The sequence below is a fragment of the Squalius cephalus genome, assembly GCF_949319135.1.
Source record: "Squalius cephalus genome assembly, chromosome: 7".
Classification (NCBI taxonomy): Eukaryota; Metazoa; Chordata; class Actinopteri; order Cypriniformes; family Leuciscidae; genus Squalius; species Squalius cephalus.
The window spans coordinates 26,648,193-26,667,962 of NC_137128.1; the positions used below are offsets into that span (position 1 = coordinate 26,648,193).

Sequence of the window (19,770 nt, forward strand, 5' to 3'; positions counted from 1 at the left end):
TGTATGGTACTGTTCTTTTTTTTTAAGTAGAAGTTCTCTGTAATCATTTTTTTGTTATTAACACAACCTGATTTAAAGGACTCAAAAAGATCATAGACTCTCAAACTAAATCAATTCACCCACAACTGCATTTGTAAAGTTTGGATTTAACTGATTAAATGTGTACATAATTGCTGATAATCATTTCAGTGTCAGTGCTTTTCCTGTTGTGACTGTGAATAGGTTTTCTACTAAAGTGTTACTGGCCTCTGGTATATCTATTGCCTCAAGGATCGATCAAAATACTCTACCGTTTGAAAGTTTGGGGTCTGTAAAAACTGTTTTCAGGATTCTTTGATGAAGAATTAAAAATACAAATAAATTAGAAATTGATTTTTTTTTTTTTTTACACAATTTAATGCATCCTTGCTAAATAAAATTATTTATTTTAAAACAAAATTACTGACTCCAAACTTTTCAATGTTTGAATACATTTTATATATTGCTTGCTGAGTTACATAAATCAGAATGTTTTAATGCTGATTTTGAAATGTCTCAGTACTACTCTCCTAAACGATAACAAAACTAGTGGCCATTTCGAAGAATAGCGTAATTGGAGATGTTTTATTTTTTTATTTTTTTATCACTAGTACATCTAAAAAAAAATCTGAACGTTTTTTTTTTTTACACTACCCTGCCTAACTACAGCAGTATGGCGCAATAGGGAGCGCAAGAATGTGGAACGCTTCATGTGTTAAACGAGATTTACTGTTTCGGACGTTTTCGGCTTATTCCGCTATTTTCCGTCGAGCTTTCATTAGTTCTCACGCAGTCCTGCCCCGTTTTGTGCTGTGCTGGAAAATGGCAGTTCGGCAAGTTGAAAAGATTCGTGCGGAATGAAAAGGAAAATGATATCAATCCTGTACTCTGCTGGGGGAGTGGATGGAAGTTAAAAACGTAAGTCCATCTGAGTGTTAAAGATCGCACATTTAATTCGCACGCGCGAAAGAAAACCGTCAAAGCCTTTGCTACGACTTGCCACGGGTAAGTTTTCCCAAGTTTTGCACATTGCGTTACTGTAGTCTACTAAACTGAAAGGCTAGCTAGCAGTTTCCAAATGTGGGGAAATGGTGGAAAAGACACGAAGTGTGCATCTATAGCATAGAATATGCTTCTAACGATAAGCCAACGTTTTATTTCTTTGCAAAATTTCGGGATAGCCGTTTGCTAAAATCTCGGATTTAGTGGGCGACAGAAATGTGCAAACCGATATGCGTTAGGTTTGCAAGATGCACATGCATGTTCGCCTTGTGTGTTCAAGGCAGCATACACAGTTAACATTAACAGCCTGCAAGAGCTTCAGCGCGTGACAATGACTGAGCCTTCATAGTGCTCGAGCAGTTTCTGAAGTATTTATTCCACAAACTGAAGTTTTATAGCAAATTTTGATGGTTCTCTCAATTTGAAGTGTCCATTTTTTTAGACACTGCTTATATTCGACGCTTATATTCCACAACAGCAGTTAGTTCTAGCTAATGGTGGTAGTGTTTTTTATTATTATTTATTATTAGCACGGGGATTTTTTCACAGTTTGTCTCAGAGCGAGTTTCTCTCAGGATTGTGCGAAATGAAGTGAGAAATGAAAACACGGAGTGGAGCTGGAGCTGGATCCGGGAGGGTAAAGCTCTGCCGCTCTGTTCCACTGGGGTTGAGTCTGTGCGTCGATCGCGTCAGACTTACGATTCTGGCCACGATTTGGCCGTCTGAGACAAATCCTAAGATTCCTCTGCTTTTAAGCCGGGTGCACACTGTGCGATTTATAATAGTCCTTTACGATTGTTGCTTGTCAGACTGTACAAACGTGATCCTCGCCTTAAGCCCTGTCACACTGTAAGATCTCAGTTGTCATTTCAGACTGTACTACAGTCAAGGCGCGTTAAAAACGGACGCACGCAAAAAAAGTTGTCCGGAGTTTTACATCATCAATCAATGACACGTTCGGTGATATGAGCTGCATTTACACGCGAGATTGAAATGGTGGCTACAAATAAATCTATTTTGGTCATAATTGTCTTGGAAAAATGAAGACAATTTGACGGCCGTCGTAGAAGTCACACTGCAGGACTGTGAGCCAAATCTTCTGTTCTGACACTGCCAGAATTTCGTCAGACGTAAAATTTGATCGCAATCATCATTAATCGGCTGTCGGTGAACACGCCAAACTAACGATCAAAGACTTTAGATTTTAGCCAAGGATCAGAGGATTCTTTTAGGATTTGCCAAAATTGTCTCAGACGGCCAAATCGTGGTCAAAATCGCACAGTGTGCACCCGGCTTTAGGCTAAAATCTGTAGTCTTTGATCGCTAGTTTGACGTGTTCGCCAACAGCTGATTAATGACCATTGCGATCAAATTTTACCTTATTTGGGGCCACAGTCCTGCAGTGTGGCTTCTATGAAAATCAAAAACCAATATGGCCGGTTCACACAGATGTGGGCAGTGGATGGGGTGCACGTCTTTTAAAAGTTGAACTTATTTTAACTTGAGCACCGTGTTTTTAGAACGGCGTATCATACGCAAGACGCGAGAACTTTCAGAATGCTGCAAGCGCACCGCAGGTCATGTGACAGGAACCAGCTTCACACCACAAATGACAGCAAGCTCGCATTCATTTTTGAGTGCAACGCCCACATGGATAGAACCAAGCCCCAAACCCCACCCTACTTTTTTTTTTTCTTTGTCAATAATCCGTTGCACTCAAATGGACGTCACAATAAGAAAGAAAAGATTTGTCGCTACTTTTGTTTCATCGTGATTTAGGTTACTCTTAAATAACTTGTCAAATATCCTTAAAATAGCATAAAACATTTCTAGATATTTTTCAATGCAAATAAAAATTATAGGTGAAAACATTTTAATACTTAATGACAATACAACAAATGTGAGGTAGAAATCATTTTCCCTCTCATCCACCATTAATGGGACGAGTGTGGTTAATGGGACGGGCTGGTCAGGATGCTCGCACAAAGAGAGCAATGTTTTGAAAGCACCACAGTGTTTACATTTTTCATAGGAATGAACATGCAAATGGCTTACTTCAAATTGACTGCACATTAACTTGAGAAAGTATTGTAAAATAAAGGCACACTTCAACTTTAATTAGCAACGTTGTCCTTATCCTATTCTATCCTGTCCTATATCCAGAGGGTATGTTCCGCATGCCGTTCCTTCAGTCCTGCACACTCCAAGCTTTAAAAGGACATATTGTTTGGAGAACAGTGTCTGTCACCAGACTCATGGGCATTAGTCAAGGTACTTCGGCCAATGAAACGAAAGGAAAAAAATATTGCATAAGCTTTTCATACCCAGACAATCTCATCGTTTTCCTTCTCGACACACATTTGCAAAATACCCAGACTGTCCTAATTTCTATATCTTACACGCGTCCCATGGATAGATTAAACTCCTACCTCGGTAGCCTGAGGCTGAAGACATGCACAGCACGAAAGAGAATCCTTATACTGTTTTCTCATTTGAACTCCAAGCAGAATCCAGTCCTTTGCGTTTTCCTCGCGTTTTAAAAATCCTAATCATCCTAATAATTTGCCATAGTCCTGATTAGACAACCCTCATTCAACATTTTTGTTTGATTTTGCATTGCTTGTCTCTCATTCAAAATACTCATAAGCCTGCCATACAGGCTTAAACATATTCCTGTTAATGGCAAAAAAGTGATCCACTGAAGAAAAGCAGTATAGTTTAAGGGTTTTTGGGTTTGATCACTGCCTAGATACATTTTCTAATATTAGAACGTTTGCTTGATTTGCCCCAGCTTCTCTGGTGATTCTTGAGCACATGGCCATATGCTGCCCAATAGGAGTGCAGGATTACCTTTTCCCTTCTGTAGCAACAGTGAGTTTCCTGGCTCAATTCATTAATTATTTTGTGCTCTGCCTTGGTCACAGTGTTTTGCGAACTGCTCTTCTCTGGCTGAATAAAGGGGAGGAAAGGATGCGTACAAATCAGCCAGCTGCTGTCCTGCAGTTTAAGCCGTGTGCTTGACTGTAAAGATGAAGATTTCTCTCAGCAGAACTTTTAGTTTCAGAACTTGTACTCAGAATGGACCTTTTCACTTTTCCTGAATGAACTTCTTCCCACAGCAGCAGTAACATTACCCGTACTTTAGTTAAAATGATGAAAAGGCGGAAAGGGGGATGACGTTTTTCGAAGGGGGTGTTTCAGTGGTGTGAGGATTGCGGGCTGTGGTTGGGTATGTCAGTGCCACGTGTCTGCGCTTGCACCTCTCTTCTCTACACAGAGGATGTCGGACTGAGACCTTAGTGCGCCTGGTCAAAGTGGGGTGAGTGCTGCCCTGTCATGCCTGCGAACACTTTGATAGTGTTTTTTCGATTGCAATCCTTCCACAGGTTTGGCAAACCTTTAATGTGCCTCTTTCTTGGTATATGAGCATAAACCCCTGGTTCAAAGGTGCGCATGCGCATGAAAAAATTATATGTTTTGCTCTTCCGTCAAATAAGTGATGCATATTGCAAAAAAGCTTAAACACAATCGACTACGTACTGTATTATTTGGATTCTTAGACAAGCATGGACTTTATATTGGATGAATTTGAAACTTGAGTGACCGGCACTCATTTAGCAATGCTATTTCCACAAACACCACCCCTCAACTGTGACGATTTTTTGGCAGACAGTTATCGTTTTTTGATAATTTGCTGAAATTAAAATATTTGGTTACTTGCTGTGCTATGAAATTAAGGGTGCTGATATTTCTAGCTTTCATTTTTTCAAGGTAAGTAGAGTTGCTTGTTTCTCGGTTTAGTTTGCCTTTAGATTATGGTGTTAAAAAAATTACAGAATGACTTAATGTGTCCATCATATGACGCATGTATGAGGTGCATCGTGGTTGGTGCATTTATACAGTATGCACTTTAAAAGTTTGATTGTTACAGTCAATCGTTACAACAAAATGTAAACGCTTTAGTCGATCTAGTCTGTTTTTTTTTTTTTTTTTGGGAAGTCTGACTAACAGACCAAGATAATGCATTTAGAGCTCGTCTTTGTTAAGCATGTGTAATCGGACTACAGTAGGCCTTGGCGTTGTGCACTTTCTCTGAAAGACAAGTGTATTTAATCTTTGTAATATTTCATCGCGCATTCTGTCATGTCCAGTAGTGGTCAAAAGTGATGTCCAGAAGGGATATTTGTTCTTAATGACCCTACCAGTTTGATTAAACCATCATAATATGAGGAAAATATTTTATATGAGGGAAGAACATAATGCTAAACTTGGTTTTTATCTGACAAAATTATTTGGCAAAAAACTACAGCTAAGTACTATGCAAAAAAAATATATAGAAAAACAAAAAGATCACAGGAATTGAGCATACATTGACTACAACATAATTAGGTATTAATATTGCATTGATTCTCTCGTGTTTGCATGTGTTAGCAAAACACAATTGTCACCACAATTTGCCATGTTTACTTGCATTATCACAAATATAACAATTGAATCTAAGCACAACTACACAATATGCTTAGAAAATCTTTAACACATTTTTAATAATAATTGAAAATAGGGTGAAGATGTCAATTTTCCTTGGCCGTTATTCACTTTTAGCCACTACTGTATACTTGGACTGAGATGCAAGCTGTAGCTGGACTATGCAAAAGCCTGCGGTAGCTCGTTTGTAACTGTGCATGTAAACACACCAATTTAGTTGTTGTGAGTATTTTATTTATTCTTTTAGAAAGAAAGAAAGCCCCTGTGTGAGTTACTCTTATTAATATACTTCTCTCTTTTTTCTTACAGTCATCACGTTACACTGGGAGGATCACATCTTGAGAGGGAATGTTGAGCAACCTGCTATAAGACGACACCAGCTGATTTGGCGAAAGAAATCTGTAAAGGACTTAATTCTTTATTTCTTTTCCGGTGCCTGAATGAGCATGCTGCATTCCCTTTGTTCCATCATTTGGTTGAACCGCGGGTTCAAGTTGAGAAAAGTGGCCTGTTCGGCTAACACCGGCCAGGTCTAAGCCTTTCCTTCCGCGCATGCCCGCTTATGAGCTCCGATCAGTAGTGCTTAGCTTTCAACGAAACGTCCCACTGTACGACATAATTCGCACCCTCGCAAAGTTTCACCCCCAGTCCGACACTCTTCTGCCAGGGGTGATTGTCATTTCATACTCTGAAAATGGCTGCTGATGGCTTCCAGTACAGATCTCTGTACGCCTACTGTAAGGACTGGGAGGATGACATTGACCTTGAGCCCGGTGATATCCTGACGGTCGACAAAGCTTCTCTGCTGTCACTGGGCATCAAAGAGGGAGATGAGCAGCACCCGGAATGCATCGGCTGGATCTTAGGGTTTAACGAGCGTACCAAACAGAGGGGAGACTTTCCGGGGACGTACGTGCAGTATGTGGGACCTGTGAAAATGTCAATGCCGTCCTGCCAGCCTCGTTCTCAGAGACCGCTTCCTGCTGTTCCCAGACCTGAGCCAACTTTGCAGGGTAAGACTGGCTGCTTTTTTTATTGACTTTTAATGTGTTGACCAATGACTAACCTGCTTAATGTGTGCTAGAGAGGTCAAAACCCGTTTTGTTTTGGGAACTGACTGATATGCTTGTTGAATCAAACCTCAGATCTCTCATAATAAACATTTGTGGATTTTCCCCCCTTTTCTGTTGAAGGAAAATGGGGATTTTGCTTTTGACAGCTGGCTTCTCTTCTACAGCAATATTAGTTAGGCATTGAATCATCAGAGATCTTTCTTATTTATTTGTCATCTAGCATGATCATCTAACTCTTTAAAGGGGCTATATGTAGATTTCAAAAATCCTTGTTGTTAGCGACACCGGTGGCCATTATGACAACAGATGAGCTAATTAAAATTACACTGTTATGAGAGTTTGATTATAAATTATATTTGAGACTACAGATCAGTGGTATTCAAAATGGCAGACCGGTCTGGTTCCGGACCCTGGCTTGGTTATGCGGAACATAATTGTGGCGTTTTACTGTTTCTACAATTTAAATTGAGCAGCGCGTCGAAACAATGGAGCGGTTCACACCGCAAGCGGTCGTTTACGGTAATGGTTTTTCAGCGTATATCCTGTAATATTTTTAATGTATATTATATTAATATTAATAATATATATTATCTAGAGCCAAACGCACTTCATTCAAGCCCTTTCCGTTCTGTGCGCATCACTTCTTCTTTCTCCTGCTAAAGGCGTGAAGCGCCACATTAAGAGCTGCAGATGACGCGGTCGTTTTTAACAACAGTAGCAGAAACACGGTCAGCAGCAAAATAGATACTTTTTGCTAAAACACTGGCGAAAACAAAAAAACTACAGCACCCCCTGTTTTCACAGGATTGTAAATGTTTAACATTTATCATGAACATTTAGGTTATTAATTTTTGGCATTTAGTCATTTATTTGTTATAAACACTTTAAGTGGGTTATTAAAAAGTGTTAATTATATGTTGAATTATGTTTTTTAAAACACACGCAGAATGTTGACGTCATACTGTGACCATTGCAGTGTGCATAAAAAGAATTAGTCCGCTTTACTCCAGAGCACTAGTCCACCTTCGGTGTTGTGTAAGCTAGGCAGGTTTTTATGTTCATTTTTATTTCCTGTCGCTGTGCTGGCTCTTCTATTGTATATGTCAGTGTAAACAGCTCAATAACTTAAAATCTTAATTTATGTCCTGTAGACCGGTACAAAACAGCATCCCCTTCCGAAAACATCTTCCCGCGCCCCTGCACGTAGGTTTCTAAATGTAAAATAATAATCATTATAGCCTGATAAAACATCTGATCTAGCCTAACCTTTTTATATTAATATCCAGTTGAGAGAAATATTAACTTTTTTGGGGGGTAAATATTGGAAAGAATTCTTGGACATCACTGCTTTTGGCTCTCTGGGCCCAAGATTCTCATTTTTGATGACTATTTTGAGTGTTTAGGATTTTTTCTTTTACAAAGCACTACGGCTGCCCCGATGGAAATGTATAACTGTTCCAAAAAAGTATTGTCTGGACCTCCACTGGGAAGGTAATAGAGAGACCGGACCACTAATGGGAACTTTAATTTAATACCCCTGCTATAGACTATATAGATCTGGCTATGTGAGACTATAGTTTGAATTAATCCCTTTTCTTTGCATGACACATTGACATTACAGTACAGAATGGCTCTTTCAGCATTATCCTGACCTGAACATTGTATAAGCATTCATTTCTTGGGTCATTAAATGGAAGAGAGGCTCTCGGGAGCTCGCGTAACCATCACATTCTTTTGATTTTCCCGGCTAAAATGTCCCAAGTCCTTCACGTAAATATCAGTCTACAGGCTCTTCATAGATAACGTAGGAAGTTGGGGAAGGTCTTGTTTTTTAAGTTTCATTACAAGCTGTTCACACAGTGACATTAAAAAGCGGTTAATGCATGAACATTTTTACACATAATATATAGTCTCTTTGGACAAACTGTCTTTGCTCCTGTATTTCTCTGGCACTTTCCTCGAACCCTCTCTCCTCCTCCCTTTATGCCCTCAGGAAGCAGTAAATTATAGTATGTTTGGAGGCCTGGCAGTTTACCAGGCCAATTTGGAGAGTTATATGTATCAGGTAGGGCTTTCAGCTTCATCTGCACATTCCCACTCCATCAGGTGATTCTTGCTTCAATGTCTCCTTTGTGTCCCTTTTTTTGGACTGTTAAAAGTCTGCAGTACACACTAAAAAAGTTGTCATATTCAATCTGTGATGCTCACTGACTAAAAAGAGAAAGTATGAGAAGTGTTGGTGTACTTCGAAGTGTTGAATTACAGGACGTGCAGGAGGACCAGACATGCACCATTTTAGCTGCTTCTTCTGAGTAAGATCCAGACTTGTTCACATTTTCAAGGCAAATCTGAGGAATACAAAGTTTTGAGTATTTAAACCTGTAAGAGGTCACCATGATCATGGAAAACATGGAAGAATCTGCGAATTTTTAAAATTGTGATTTCCAGGTCTGAAAAGTTAATCTCTAATATATATATTTTTAGCTAGAAATGTTAAAATAATTTTTAGACAACTGGACAGTTTATGGAAATTCATTGTTCAAAACTTTTGGCACTAGTGTTGCTTTAGAGTCTCCTTGCTGTAAACAGTAAGTAAACAGTAGCTAAAATCAGCTAACTTACTGTTTTTCTTATGTAGCTGTAGGGAATTAACCTACATGCCTGAGACATTTGCCTGCTGCTTGAAATGGATTTGCATGAAAATGTAGCATCGAACAAAGAGGAATATAGAAATTATGCTCTATTAAGAAACTGAAAATGTCATGTCAGATTAATAAAGCTAATTACATTTTCAAGTCCAGTATTTTGACATTCTGTGATGTTTTCAAAAATGTTTCACCAAATATTGAAAAAAAATCTTATATCAAAAGACCGCCTACTCTTCGCCTACTGACTTAATGTGTAAACAATATGGGAAGCGCGCTAGCCAGACGAGATTTAAACTTTGTCGGCTGGAGACCTAAAATTGGTTTGAAGGAGGAAAACGTACCAAGCTCAATGTTCTTTCACCATTCCTGATTTCTAAAACACACTCACCGCGTTCACCGTGGTCTTGCATCTGTCAGAGCAGAAACGAAATCTGCTTCTCTCCGTATGTTTTTCTGTCGTGTCCGGGTGCGTTCATATGTTCTTTCCGTGAATTTATTTTGTCCATTAGATCAAATCTGAAAAAAACTCCATAAAAGTGGACAAAAGAGACGGATTAAAACACCAGGTGTAACCGGGTATGTTTCTCCCTCGTCTCCTTGTGATCCGAGCGACCAAAACGCCCCTTAATACCAGGTGTAAACAGGGCCATAAATGCTGGTATGGCAATAAAAACAAACAATATACCAAGTTGCTTTTAAAGGTTTTATTTTATCATAGTATTTTTGTTGAAGAACAAAGTTTTTTATAATTTTTTATCAAGAAAATTGTATTTTCTTTATTGACAAAACACACTATTCCACATCCTTCCCAGTGCTGTCCTTCAAACAAACATGCCTCTGAATGCTATCAAAACATAGGCCTATATGGTGAATATATCTATATTTGTGCCTATGTGCAAAAGAGCTATAAAACAAAAGGACAGTTTAAAAATGAACACTGTAAAAAATTTCTAACCTCTCCAAGTCAAAATTTTCTAGTGACTGGTCACATCTAAATTTTTAAATTGGCCCAAGTGCAATTCTTGTTGCAATAGTCTGTTAACATTGGCTCAATGAGAAATAATACGTCAGACTAATTGAAAAATTTAGATGTGATCAGTCACTAGAAATTTTTGACTTGGGGATGTAATTTTTTTTTACAGTGAAGATAATAAAGATAAAAACTCATGTGTGAGTTTGCTTCCGTGCATAAGTATGCGACTGGAAGCTCGCGCTCCAGACTGCCATGACGATCGTTTTGCTTCATAAGACCTCAGAGTATCGTCTGAGCCACGGGTATTAATATTGTTTTGTCTGTATATGTTTTTTTTTGACTAAAAGTGATGGTAGCCATTGACTACGGTACTTCTACTGAAGAAAAAAAGACCCCTACATATTGGATGGCCTGAGGGTGAATAAATTAACAACAAATGTTAATTTTTTGGGTGAACTATCCCTTTAATATGGCAGAAAAGCATCTGCACAGAAAATGTGAAAATAATTATGTGGTGTTTTCCCATGTCTTATTCAGTGTGAGAGAGATTTCATGTGATTTAATTGAAATCCACCAACACTGTCCTCACTGAAACGTTGCACAAAGTCAAACTATGGCAGAAGTTCTCCCTCTATTTTTTCCCCTCTTTTTCTTTTCCTGGCCTCAGTTTTACTGCTTGTTGAAGTGAACCATGGCTTGGCATTTGTACAGTCTCCGCCTGTTCCTCCTCCCCTGTTTCACAGACTCTTCTGATACTGTCTCCAGGCAGCTATAAACTATCCACTCACTACAATTCTCAGAAAGAGAAGGCCCCTTGAATTTTCCCCCGGCTCCTTACCCTGAACTTTCTTTCACAGAATTAGTAGAGGGCTAGTTAAGGCCTCCGATCTGAGTCCGTATTAAAGAATCTTTCCCATGGTGCTTTGGCCTATGTTCAAATGCTAGGCATATTGTTACTTGACTGTACAGCATGCTTTATCAGCACATTATATAGTGCTGCACGATTAATTGAAATTAAACCGAAATCGCGATTTGGCTTAGTGTGATTTATATATATATATATATTTTTTTTTCTGATTTTTTAATTAAATGAATATATGCACAGCATGTTGGTGAAGTAGTAAATGCTGCTCCATCTCTGCAAGTACTGCGAGTTTGAGTCGCTTATGACGTGAATTTGAAAAAGCAACATGAGTGAAATATCTTCCCAAACTTGTAATGCGAAGCGTTCATAAACCTGTTGTCCAACAAAATACGACTCCAGTTTGAAATAACTTCCTTTTGTGAGTTAATGTGGCTTATCGTAGAATGAGGCACACACACAAGTTATCATTTTATAGTACTGTACAGTGATACAGGCATTGCATTGTAAATATACATAATGAAAATACCCGAGAAGGCTTGAAGAACTCAAATACGCCATATATTACGGCAATCGTGTTTATTGGCTGCGTGTAATTCCACTTTTGGGATTAATGGCACCCTAAGCAAGCACTTGCGGTCTTCCTACGAGCCTGCACTTTCGTGACGTAACAGTAAAAGTCTGTTGCGGAGCTCGCGTCAGTGCGGGCTCTAGTACTCTTATTTTTTATTTTTAATAATGGAAGTGTTATTACAATAGTAATATTTCTTATTTTGTTTAATATTTTTATTTAGCAACAATAATAATCATCATAATAATAATTATTAGTCATATTAATATATAAGAACTAAATGTTGGACCAAATTGTGCAGCCCTACAAACAAGCACAACAAACCGGCTGTTTGCATTTTAAATCGTGCATCGCAAATTTAACCAGAAAACTTGCAATTAAATTTCCCCCCCAAATCGTGCAGCCCTAACATTATGCATTTTATTGCGACTGACTAAATTCCAGAAAAATCCTCAGTTTAATAATTGCACTAGGTCATACTCTGGGTGCAATTTTTTATTTATTAAATGTGAAGCCCTAACTGAGAGTAAAAAGTTGCGAATGATGCCCACTAGGGATGCACAATATTACATTTCTGGCTGATACCAATAAGCTGATAATAATTTTCATAATCAATAAAAGGCCGATATTAAAATTCTATAATATTTTGTCAGAATTCAAATAAAACACTGAAAACTAAAATCAATCATTTCAATTCTACAAGTGAATTTAGGCGTTACAACATTATAATGTGCAGTATAAAAAGTAGATATTCATTTTAGGTTTTGCTAAAGATTACTTTTAACAATGTAATTAAATCAGTGTTTTAAAGATTAACTTTAAGTGCATTAATCTAAGATGACAAGTGGTTCTTTCAAAAACATTACCGACCTCAAACCTTTGAACAGTAGTGTACATGTGATATATTTGTGATATTTTAGTCTATCTTTTCTTCCTTTCTTCCTTTTACGCTGCACTCTGTCTGTGCAGTGTGTAGAAATCCTGTCAGGCCTGAAGCCGATTTTGCTCAACAAAAAGAAACTTGAGCTTTATAAGACTGTCTAATGTAGTTGCAGCTTTGGTGTGTTGTGTTTCTTAATACCGTTTGCACTGCATTAAGATTAAAACATGTCGAGAGGTTTAGAGCTCCAGAGAAAGGAAATGGGCAAGGCCTTCGGTTAGCTATGAATGAGGTGCCCAGATCACTGAATGCGGGTGAAAGTTGTCTTACATAATCATATTCAGAGTACAAAGACATCATTTTCCATTTGTAGAGCATGGCCGAATCTAAGTTAATGAAGAGCACATCAGAGCACAAGTCAACCAAAAAACCACACACACAAACAATTGCAAACTAGTCGAGCACTTCGGCCTACCAAAATGTAGGCTGTTAAATTAAACTCAGCAAGCATAAAAATGATAAACAACAGAAGAAAAGTTGCAGACTTTTGTTAGACAACCATTTATACATAGATAAGATCATTTTTGCCTCGACAGTGCAGCCGTGAAGAAGTGACAGCTGAATAAAGTAATCATAGCATTAGTTGTTGCAGTTGTTTTTTCCCAGGGCACGTTCAGTTGCAGGCCAGCCAGATTGCAGACTACCAAGACGACTATAATTGGGTAATGATTAGTTGGTTCTCTCTCCAAAAACCAACAATGACTTCAGGGCCACAGCTGTTTTTCCTAAAAGCTGTATTTTGCACAAAAACCCCTGCTGCGGGTTTGACTATTTGTGCCAGTGAGTTTGCAGCTATACCGTAGTTTAGTTTGTTTATTAGTAAAAGAATATAATCAGTTTTTTGTGTTTTGTTATGGATGACCACACAGGCACAAGCAGCCATTTTGTAAATGACAAATAAGCGTGTCCAAGATAAAAAAGGAAACTGCTTTTAAATTTTTTGTTGTTGTTTAAAGTACATCATGTGCAAAGTTCTTAGCAACGTAATCTTTGTATTCATGTTGGTTTTTTATGTGGTTTTGAGAAACATTTTTGCCCTGCCATAAAAAGGTCAAATTATCTGAGACTATTGATCTTGACGCACCTTAACAGTCGAGGGGGTCTGCATCATTTCCTGGGTTTTTTGTTGTTGTTTTTTTCTCAGCGTGTTATGCATGAGTGTGTTAAGTTTTTCAAATGGTAATAAGCAGTGGAGAGGTTTTATTAAATTCTAAGAAATAATAAACAAATATAATATTAAACTAGTTTTCATAAATTTCATTCTTTTAAAGAAAAACATTACATTTATGAGACAAGGACATTTTTATTACTTGTATTACTACATTTTTGCTTAGTTAAAGCCTCTTGGACATTTTGGAGGTACCCCCCAAAAATGAACCTAATTTAAATTCAGAAATTAAAAACTAAAAACAATGCTGTCATTTTACCTTAAGACAAAAAGTATTGTAAGTAAAGACATTTGCTAAATTATATGTGTGCAAAATAGTAAATATCATTGTTAATATTTGTAAAACAGCCATTTGTTTTCAGGAGGAAATTGTCTTTGACAAAGAAATCTCAGCCTAAAGTTGAAAATGAAAAAGATTAATTTAGTTGTTCTTCAGGGGCTGTTTTACAGAAACATCCTAACTTAGAATCTCATTCTGTCTGTTTAGTAACCATGGTAACTTGACTTAGGAAATAAAACTCATAATTCAAAAATTAAGTTAGGAAGTCTCTGTAATGCGTCCCTAGGATATAGATATAATATGGATTAAGATAGGACATGGATTCATGTTGAGGTAACTGTGTGAGATGAGGAAAGATTGAGGGCGGAAGAGGCAGGCTTTGTGTCCGTAAGAGGGAAAAGCGAGCAGAGTTCCATGTTTAACGTGCAGTGGAAAAGTGGAATGTGCTGACATGGCACTTCGTCTGAACTCCAAAATTAATAATCAGACGTGGTTTAGCCTTGCACTGCCAGGAGGCGAAGGCAGCCAAGCTCTGGCCTCTTTGTGGTGGGCCTGAAAAGGAGGGTCTGGCACACGGCCAGTGGGGTTTTGCTTGTTCAGGATTTTTGATTAAATAGTTTATTGTGCTCCACTCACGCAAAGGGCCAAGGCAGCGCTCGCTCCAGAAGGGGTGGATAAGACAGAAGGAAACGGAGGGCTTTTTTCACCAGCTTAAAGCTTTTGTATGATAAAGACATTTTTTTTTCTTTGTTTTCTTCGGTGTAGCTCCATCCATTTTTTTTTTTTTTATACAATATTTTACTATTTAATTTTGAAATGTGTTCTAATGTCTACTTAATGTTATTCTAAATAGTTTTTGAATGAATGCAAGAGGGTTTTTTAACCAATAGAACAGGCAAGGAAGGAAGCACAATATAAAAACCATATGCAATTATACATCCCACAGTCATCACACCCCTAAGACAGAAGAGAAGCGGGAGACGTGGCCTGCGTTGAGTTTAGCACAGGCTCTGAAGTCTGAGGTGCAAAAATACACAGATTTTATAGAATAGCCTTCTCATTATATCACATCAACAGCCTTCTCCGCTAGACAGTTGCTGCTTTTGGCAGCTTTAGTATTCCACGAAGGACTGCACATTTAGCGCTATATTTAAAAAAGGTAACAGGCAAGTCAAAGTCAAATTTAAAACATTGGCCTCGGGACACTGAGTCACAACAGTAGGTAGTGAAGGCTGTAATCTTGCAAACCACAATTCAAAAATGAGAAAGAAGAGTGCCAGAGTAAATGCTGGTGTTAAGGCACATTTTTCTTAGGATTTGGTTTTTACAGTATTTATGGCATTCATTTTATTTATAAAAAAGGAAACCGTTAAATATGATCCCATGGATCCATGATATGATGCTTTTTTTTGTTTTTCTGGATCTATTTAAAAAAACAACAACATTAAAATTCAATTCATTCATACAGTAAATTGAATACACATTAAAATTCACTCTGATCATTTTTTGGGGGGGGGGGAATAAAAACTAAATATAGAAAATATAAATAGAGAAAACCACCATAAATGAAAAGAAAACCATATTAAAAAGCATAATCGTGGATTATTTCTTAGTGGAAAAACCCTGCTTATTAATATTTAAAAAGCAATTGTCCAAAGTCATGTGGTGCAACCAAGCTGGAGAAAAAAAACATGCAATGGGAAATGATATCATAGAGTGGAACCCTGCAGACCACTGTATGACAGTCACCAAGTCTCTTAAAATAAATATCAGATAATTTGAGGTTTTTGTGACAAAGCAGTTATTTAAGGTTGAAAAGTGTCATGTGGTCTGGTGTGACTCCCCAAAAACGTAATAATTCTTGGTATTTGTAAAAATATATATATTTTTTGTCACCTTGAAAAATATATTAAGAATGTGAATTATAATGAATAAGATATGTGCACTCACATGCATTCAAGGTGTAAGGAAAATGGTATTAATTTTTACTTGATGGTTACACCACATGACAGTTGAGTGATTAAATGTCAACTTTTGTTGAAAATGGTATAAAGAACTTTGTGCTTGGCTTTCTTAAAAAAATAATATATATATATTTGTCATTGACCCCTCTACAAAATGTTCAGTAAGTGCTATAATTTAGTTGTTGGTTTTGATGTTCATTAAATAAGCTGCTTCTTATTTTCAGCTGTTGTTTGGTAGCACATAAGCAGAGGTTTGATTTGAATTCTCCTCTTTCTCTGCCGTTTCAGTTGCTCCAGTCCTGGACTTGACCAAACAGTTCACACACCTAGAAACTGCTCCCCCAAATCTTATTAAGTTGGTTGAAGCAATTGAGCAGACAGGTAATACTTTTGTGTCATTGAATGTCATGTAAATGGCTTTATTGTTTGTGGTTTGTTCGTTAGAGAACCTGACACATGATATTTCAAATCCAGAGCGAGCAGGAGTCCTGCAGAGCGCCTCCAACCACAAGAAAGAAGAAAAATAAAAAAGTTACCTTGGATTTCTCTTTTTAAATTGATTGTATCTTTAATAGATATTTCCACATTGAAAATAATATTGGAAGCAGAAGTGTGAAAAATGTTTCTTATTGCACCATATGACAGTTATTACCACCCAGATTTCCTCTTTCGCTGTGAGCCGTCCTTCTCTTTCTCCCCTTGAGCGAGAGACTGTGTGACGCTCGGACTGTCTGGCTTGACTGAAGCCGTCTTCTCACTTCTTCACAGACTAAAACAGAGCTCAGGGATTCAGCTGGGCTGTTTTCCCAGTTCTCCCGATAGCATGACTGGATATATTTATATCTCCGGGCTTTTACATTTAATGTTTAGATGTGACTGCTTCTCTAATCCAAGCTGGCATGGAAGATCTATTTTTGAGAGATGAACTAATGCCTCGATTTTCTGCTAGGTCTGGACTCTATGACACTTTACAGGACATCCACCGCTTCAGCCTCTGACAGTCAACGACAGAGCCTCGCTGGTAAGTTAAATCCGCTGTTCTCATCTTTTGACTCTCTTCTCTTTCCCAGATGTGGAAAAGTTTTATTCACATACTTGGAAACATATACAGCGGCAGGGCTTAAGGATTTTGATTGCTTTAGTGTTTTTGCGTGTTATTCTTAGTAGCTGTAAGTCTTTCTGTTTGTCTCATTTTAGTGTTAATGTTAGCCTGTGTACATTGTTTAAATATTTTCTCTATTTAACTAGGTTGTTTATTGATAACATTGTTTTTCAGCTGTAACATTGCTGAGAAATTATTAAAACGTCTTTTACATTTTAAATGTAACTTTTTAATTAAATTATTACATTGGAAAAAAAACATTGCATTAAATAATAAAGCTACAAAATATTACCATTTTTTCTAGTGATAATTATCCATCCATCCATCTACCTAAAATACATTTATTTATTTAATAAATATCATATAAGTATAATATTTGCTTGTACTACTACTAATTTGTAATAAAATGTAATAAATATTTATAGGTAATTTTACAGTTTCTTTGTTTTTATTTTTTAATCCTAAAATGTTATTTCCAGGTTTAAATTAGATTTTGAAAGTCTCAGGCTTATGAACCCCACTATATATACACCATATAAACATAATCACAAAAGTGTGATAACCAGGAGTGATACGGTTAAGTAGGGCTGGGCGATATGGAGCAAAAAATATATCTCGATATATTTTGCTATATCTCGATATACGATATATATCTCGATATCTTTACAGGAAAAATAACCCCCCAAAAACTACTGCAAAAACAAATATGCCAAATACCACAAAGTCTTTTTTTATTGAAGTGCAAATAGGTAGGCAGTTCATGTAGGAACAAAGTGTTTCTGCGACATTTAAAAAAAAAAAAATCCCTGTATACAAAAATAATAATTTAACTGTAAAATAAAGGAAGAAATAATACATATTGCACTATTTTAAATAAACCTGTATAGAAATATCATTACTAATTTTGGCAAATAAATAAAAGAAATGCCATATATCCCCCAAAAACTGCACAACTGTAGAGTAAAACATTAATTAAAAATAAAGTGATACAAATGCATCTAAAAATTGACATGATTGTTACAAAATCACACTGTCTGGGGCCTCTGGAGAACTCAGAACAACTGCTAGCATAAAGTTTAAGGTAAAAATAACTGCCATTAAATTACAGTATCTTACTACTATGCAATTAGATAAACTGTTCATTCATTACATCACTTTACCTCTGTCTTTATCCACCTTTATCCTCTTCTCTTCTTTTTGGCACTGTATCTATAGCAGAATAGGTAGGCTAATGCTAATTTATAATGTGTAAATTCGGCCATCCGTCACAATCAGGAAACTTTCACCGTGTCTAGACCTGGCGCGAGCTGCCAGGCCCGTTTCTACAGGGGAGCATGTTAAGTGTGAGTGTGTTAAGCGCCCTCAAACAAAAGCAATGCGGCGAGAGGCGACACTACACAAAAAATTACCAACAACAACTGGTCGCGCGCGCGCTGTTTCTGACGCACTTCAAGCACTCGCTGGGCGGGGAAAGATTGATGTGCCTGACCGGACTCGGGGGACTTGGTTGAATGAGACAACACGCGAGGGGAGGGGGAACAAAAGCAAGGAGGCGGAAGAGGGCGGGGGCGAGCGCGAGCGCGAGCACAGCACAGAGAAGGCAAACAAGCAAAGTGGCGAAATCAGAATTAAATATAAACAATATATCGATATATACGATATGTCAAAATCCATATCGAGTTTAAAAAATATCTCGATATATCGTAAATATCGAGATATCGCCCACCCCTACGGTTAAGAGTAGGATAAAATTGCCCAGCAATTAGCTACTTGGTTACCATAAGTAACAACATATTTATGTAACTCTGTGTAACTCTAAAGTGTTTGAAAGAGATGTATTGGATTAGATCTAGTGGATTAGTGTGTGGATCATGATGTGACCGGTCATTTGTCTTGTGCAGAGCTGCAGGAGTTGGACGTGGGACAGTGGGACATTCATGCACTCTCGGAGGCTCTTATTCGGTACCTGCAGGAACTTCCTGCCCCCATCATCCCGCCCTCTGTTTATACAGACCTTCAGGCAGCAGTGAAACTAGAATCAGGTATGTGCCACTTTTCACTTATCCGTGCAGGACGAAAGAGCACCGTGTATAGAAAGTAACAGAATTATATGAACTCCGCGAACAAACAGCTCAAATGTGCTGAGTGTCTGCCCTGTCTGTGCCTGCACATCTGATGGCGCATGCGCTCACGGTGATGTCATACATGAATAGGCGTTCCCTCCGTGAGGCGACGAGAGCAGCTGTGGGAGGCACTGGGGAAACCTGAAGTTCCACTGCAGAACATCCTGACGCTGCATTATTTGCTCAGACACCTGGAGAAGGTCTGCCAGTGCGCGGAGCACAACGGCCTCGACATTCACACCCTCGGCCAAATCTTTGGCCCTCTGCTGATCAGGGGCCCTGTGAGCGGGTGAGCGTGATGTTTCTATTGGCTGGAGACAAATTCTGGAAATGTGTTGCTGAAAATTTGCACATGTGCAAACTATCTCCATTTCTATTCGTTTGATTTTCAGGTCAGAGGAAGATGAGGGGTTTCCTGCGGTTGCAGTTGAGAGACTTCTTTTGGAGAGAATTTGGGAACAAGAGCCGACCCCTCCCGGTGAGTTACCTATTGTATATAATAGTAATGCTTTTGAGGTGTTTCCACACCTGAAAGTCCACACCAAGGTCCGAACCAAAGTT

At 38.0% G+C, this 19,770-nt stretch overlaps 1 protein-coding gene across 2 annotated transcripts in view; it reads left to right on the forward strand.

The window, feature by feature from the left end:
- Positions 1–679: 679 nt before the first annotated feature.
- pik3r2 (phosphoinositide-3-kinase, regulatory subunit 2 (beta)) overlaps positions 680–19,770 on the forward strand; it is a 34,716-nt gene continuing 15,625 nt past the window's right edge. The window contains exons 1-7 of one of the 2 annotated variants that reach the window (XM_079877057.1): positions 680–1,023; positions 5,815–6,518; positions 16,273–16,365; positions 16,934–17,005; positions 18,988–19,128; positions 19,300–19,498; positions 19,602–19,687. In XM_079877057.1, the coding sequence (XP_079733183.1) occupies positions 6,200–6,518; positions 16,273–16,365; positions 16,934–17,005; positions 18,988–19,128; positions 19,300–19,498; positions 19,602–19,687 (910 nt within the window). In that variant the 5' untranslated portion in view covers positions 680–1,023; positions 5,815–6,199. The remainder of the gene's footprint in view (positions 1,024–5,814; positions 6,519–16,272; positions 16,366–16,933; positions 17,006–18,987; positions 19,129–19,299; positions 19,499–19,601; positions 19,688–19,770) is intronic. The other variant, XM_079877058.1, reaches the window with a different exon arrangement.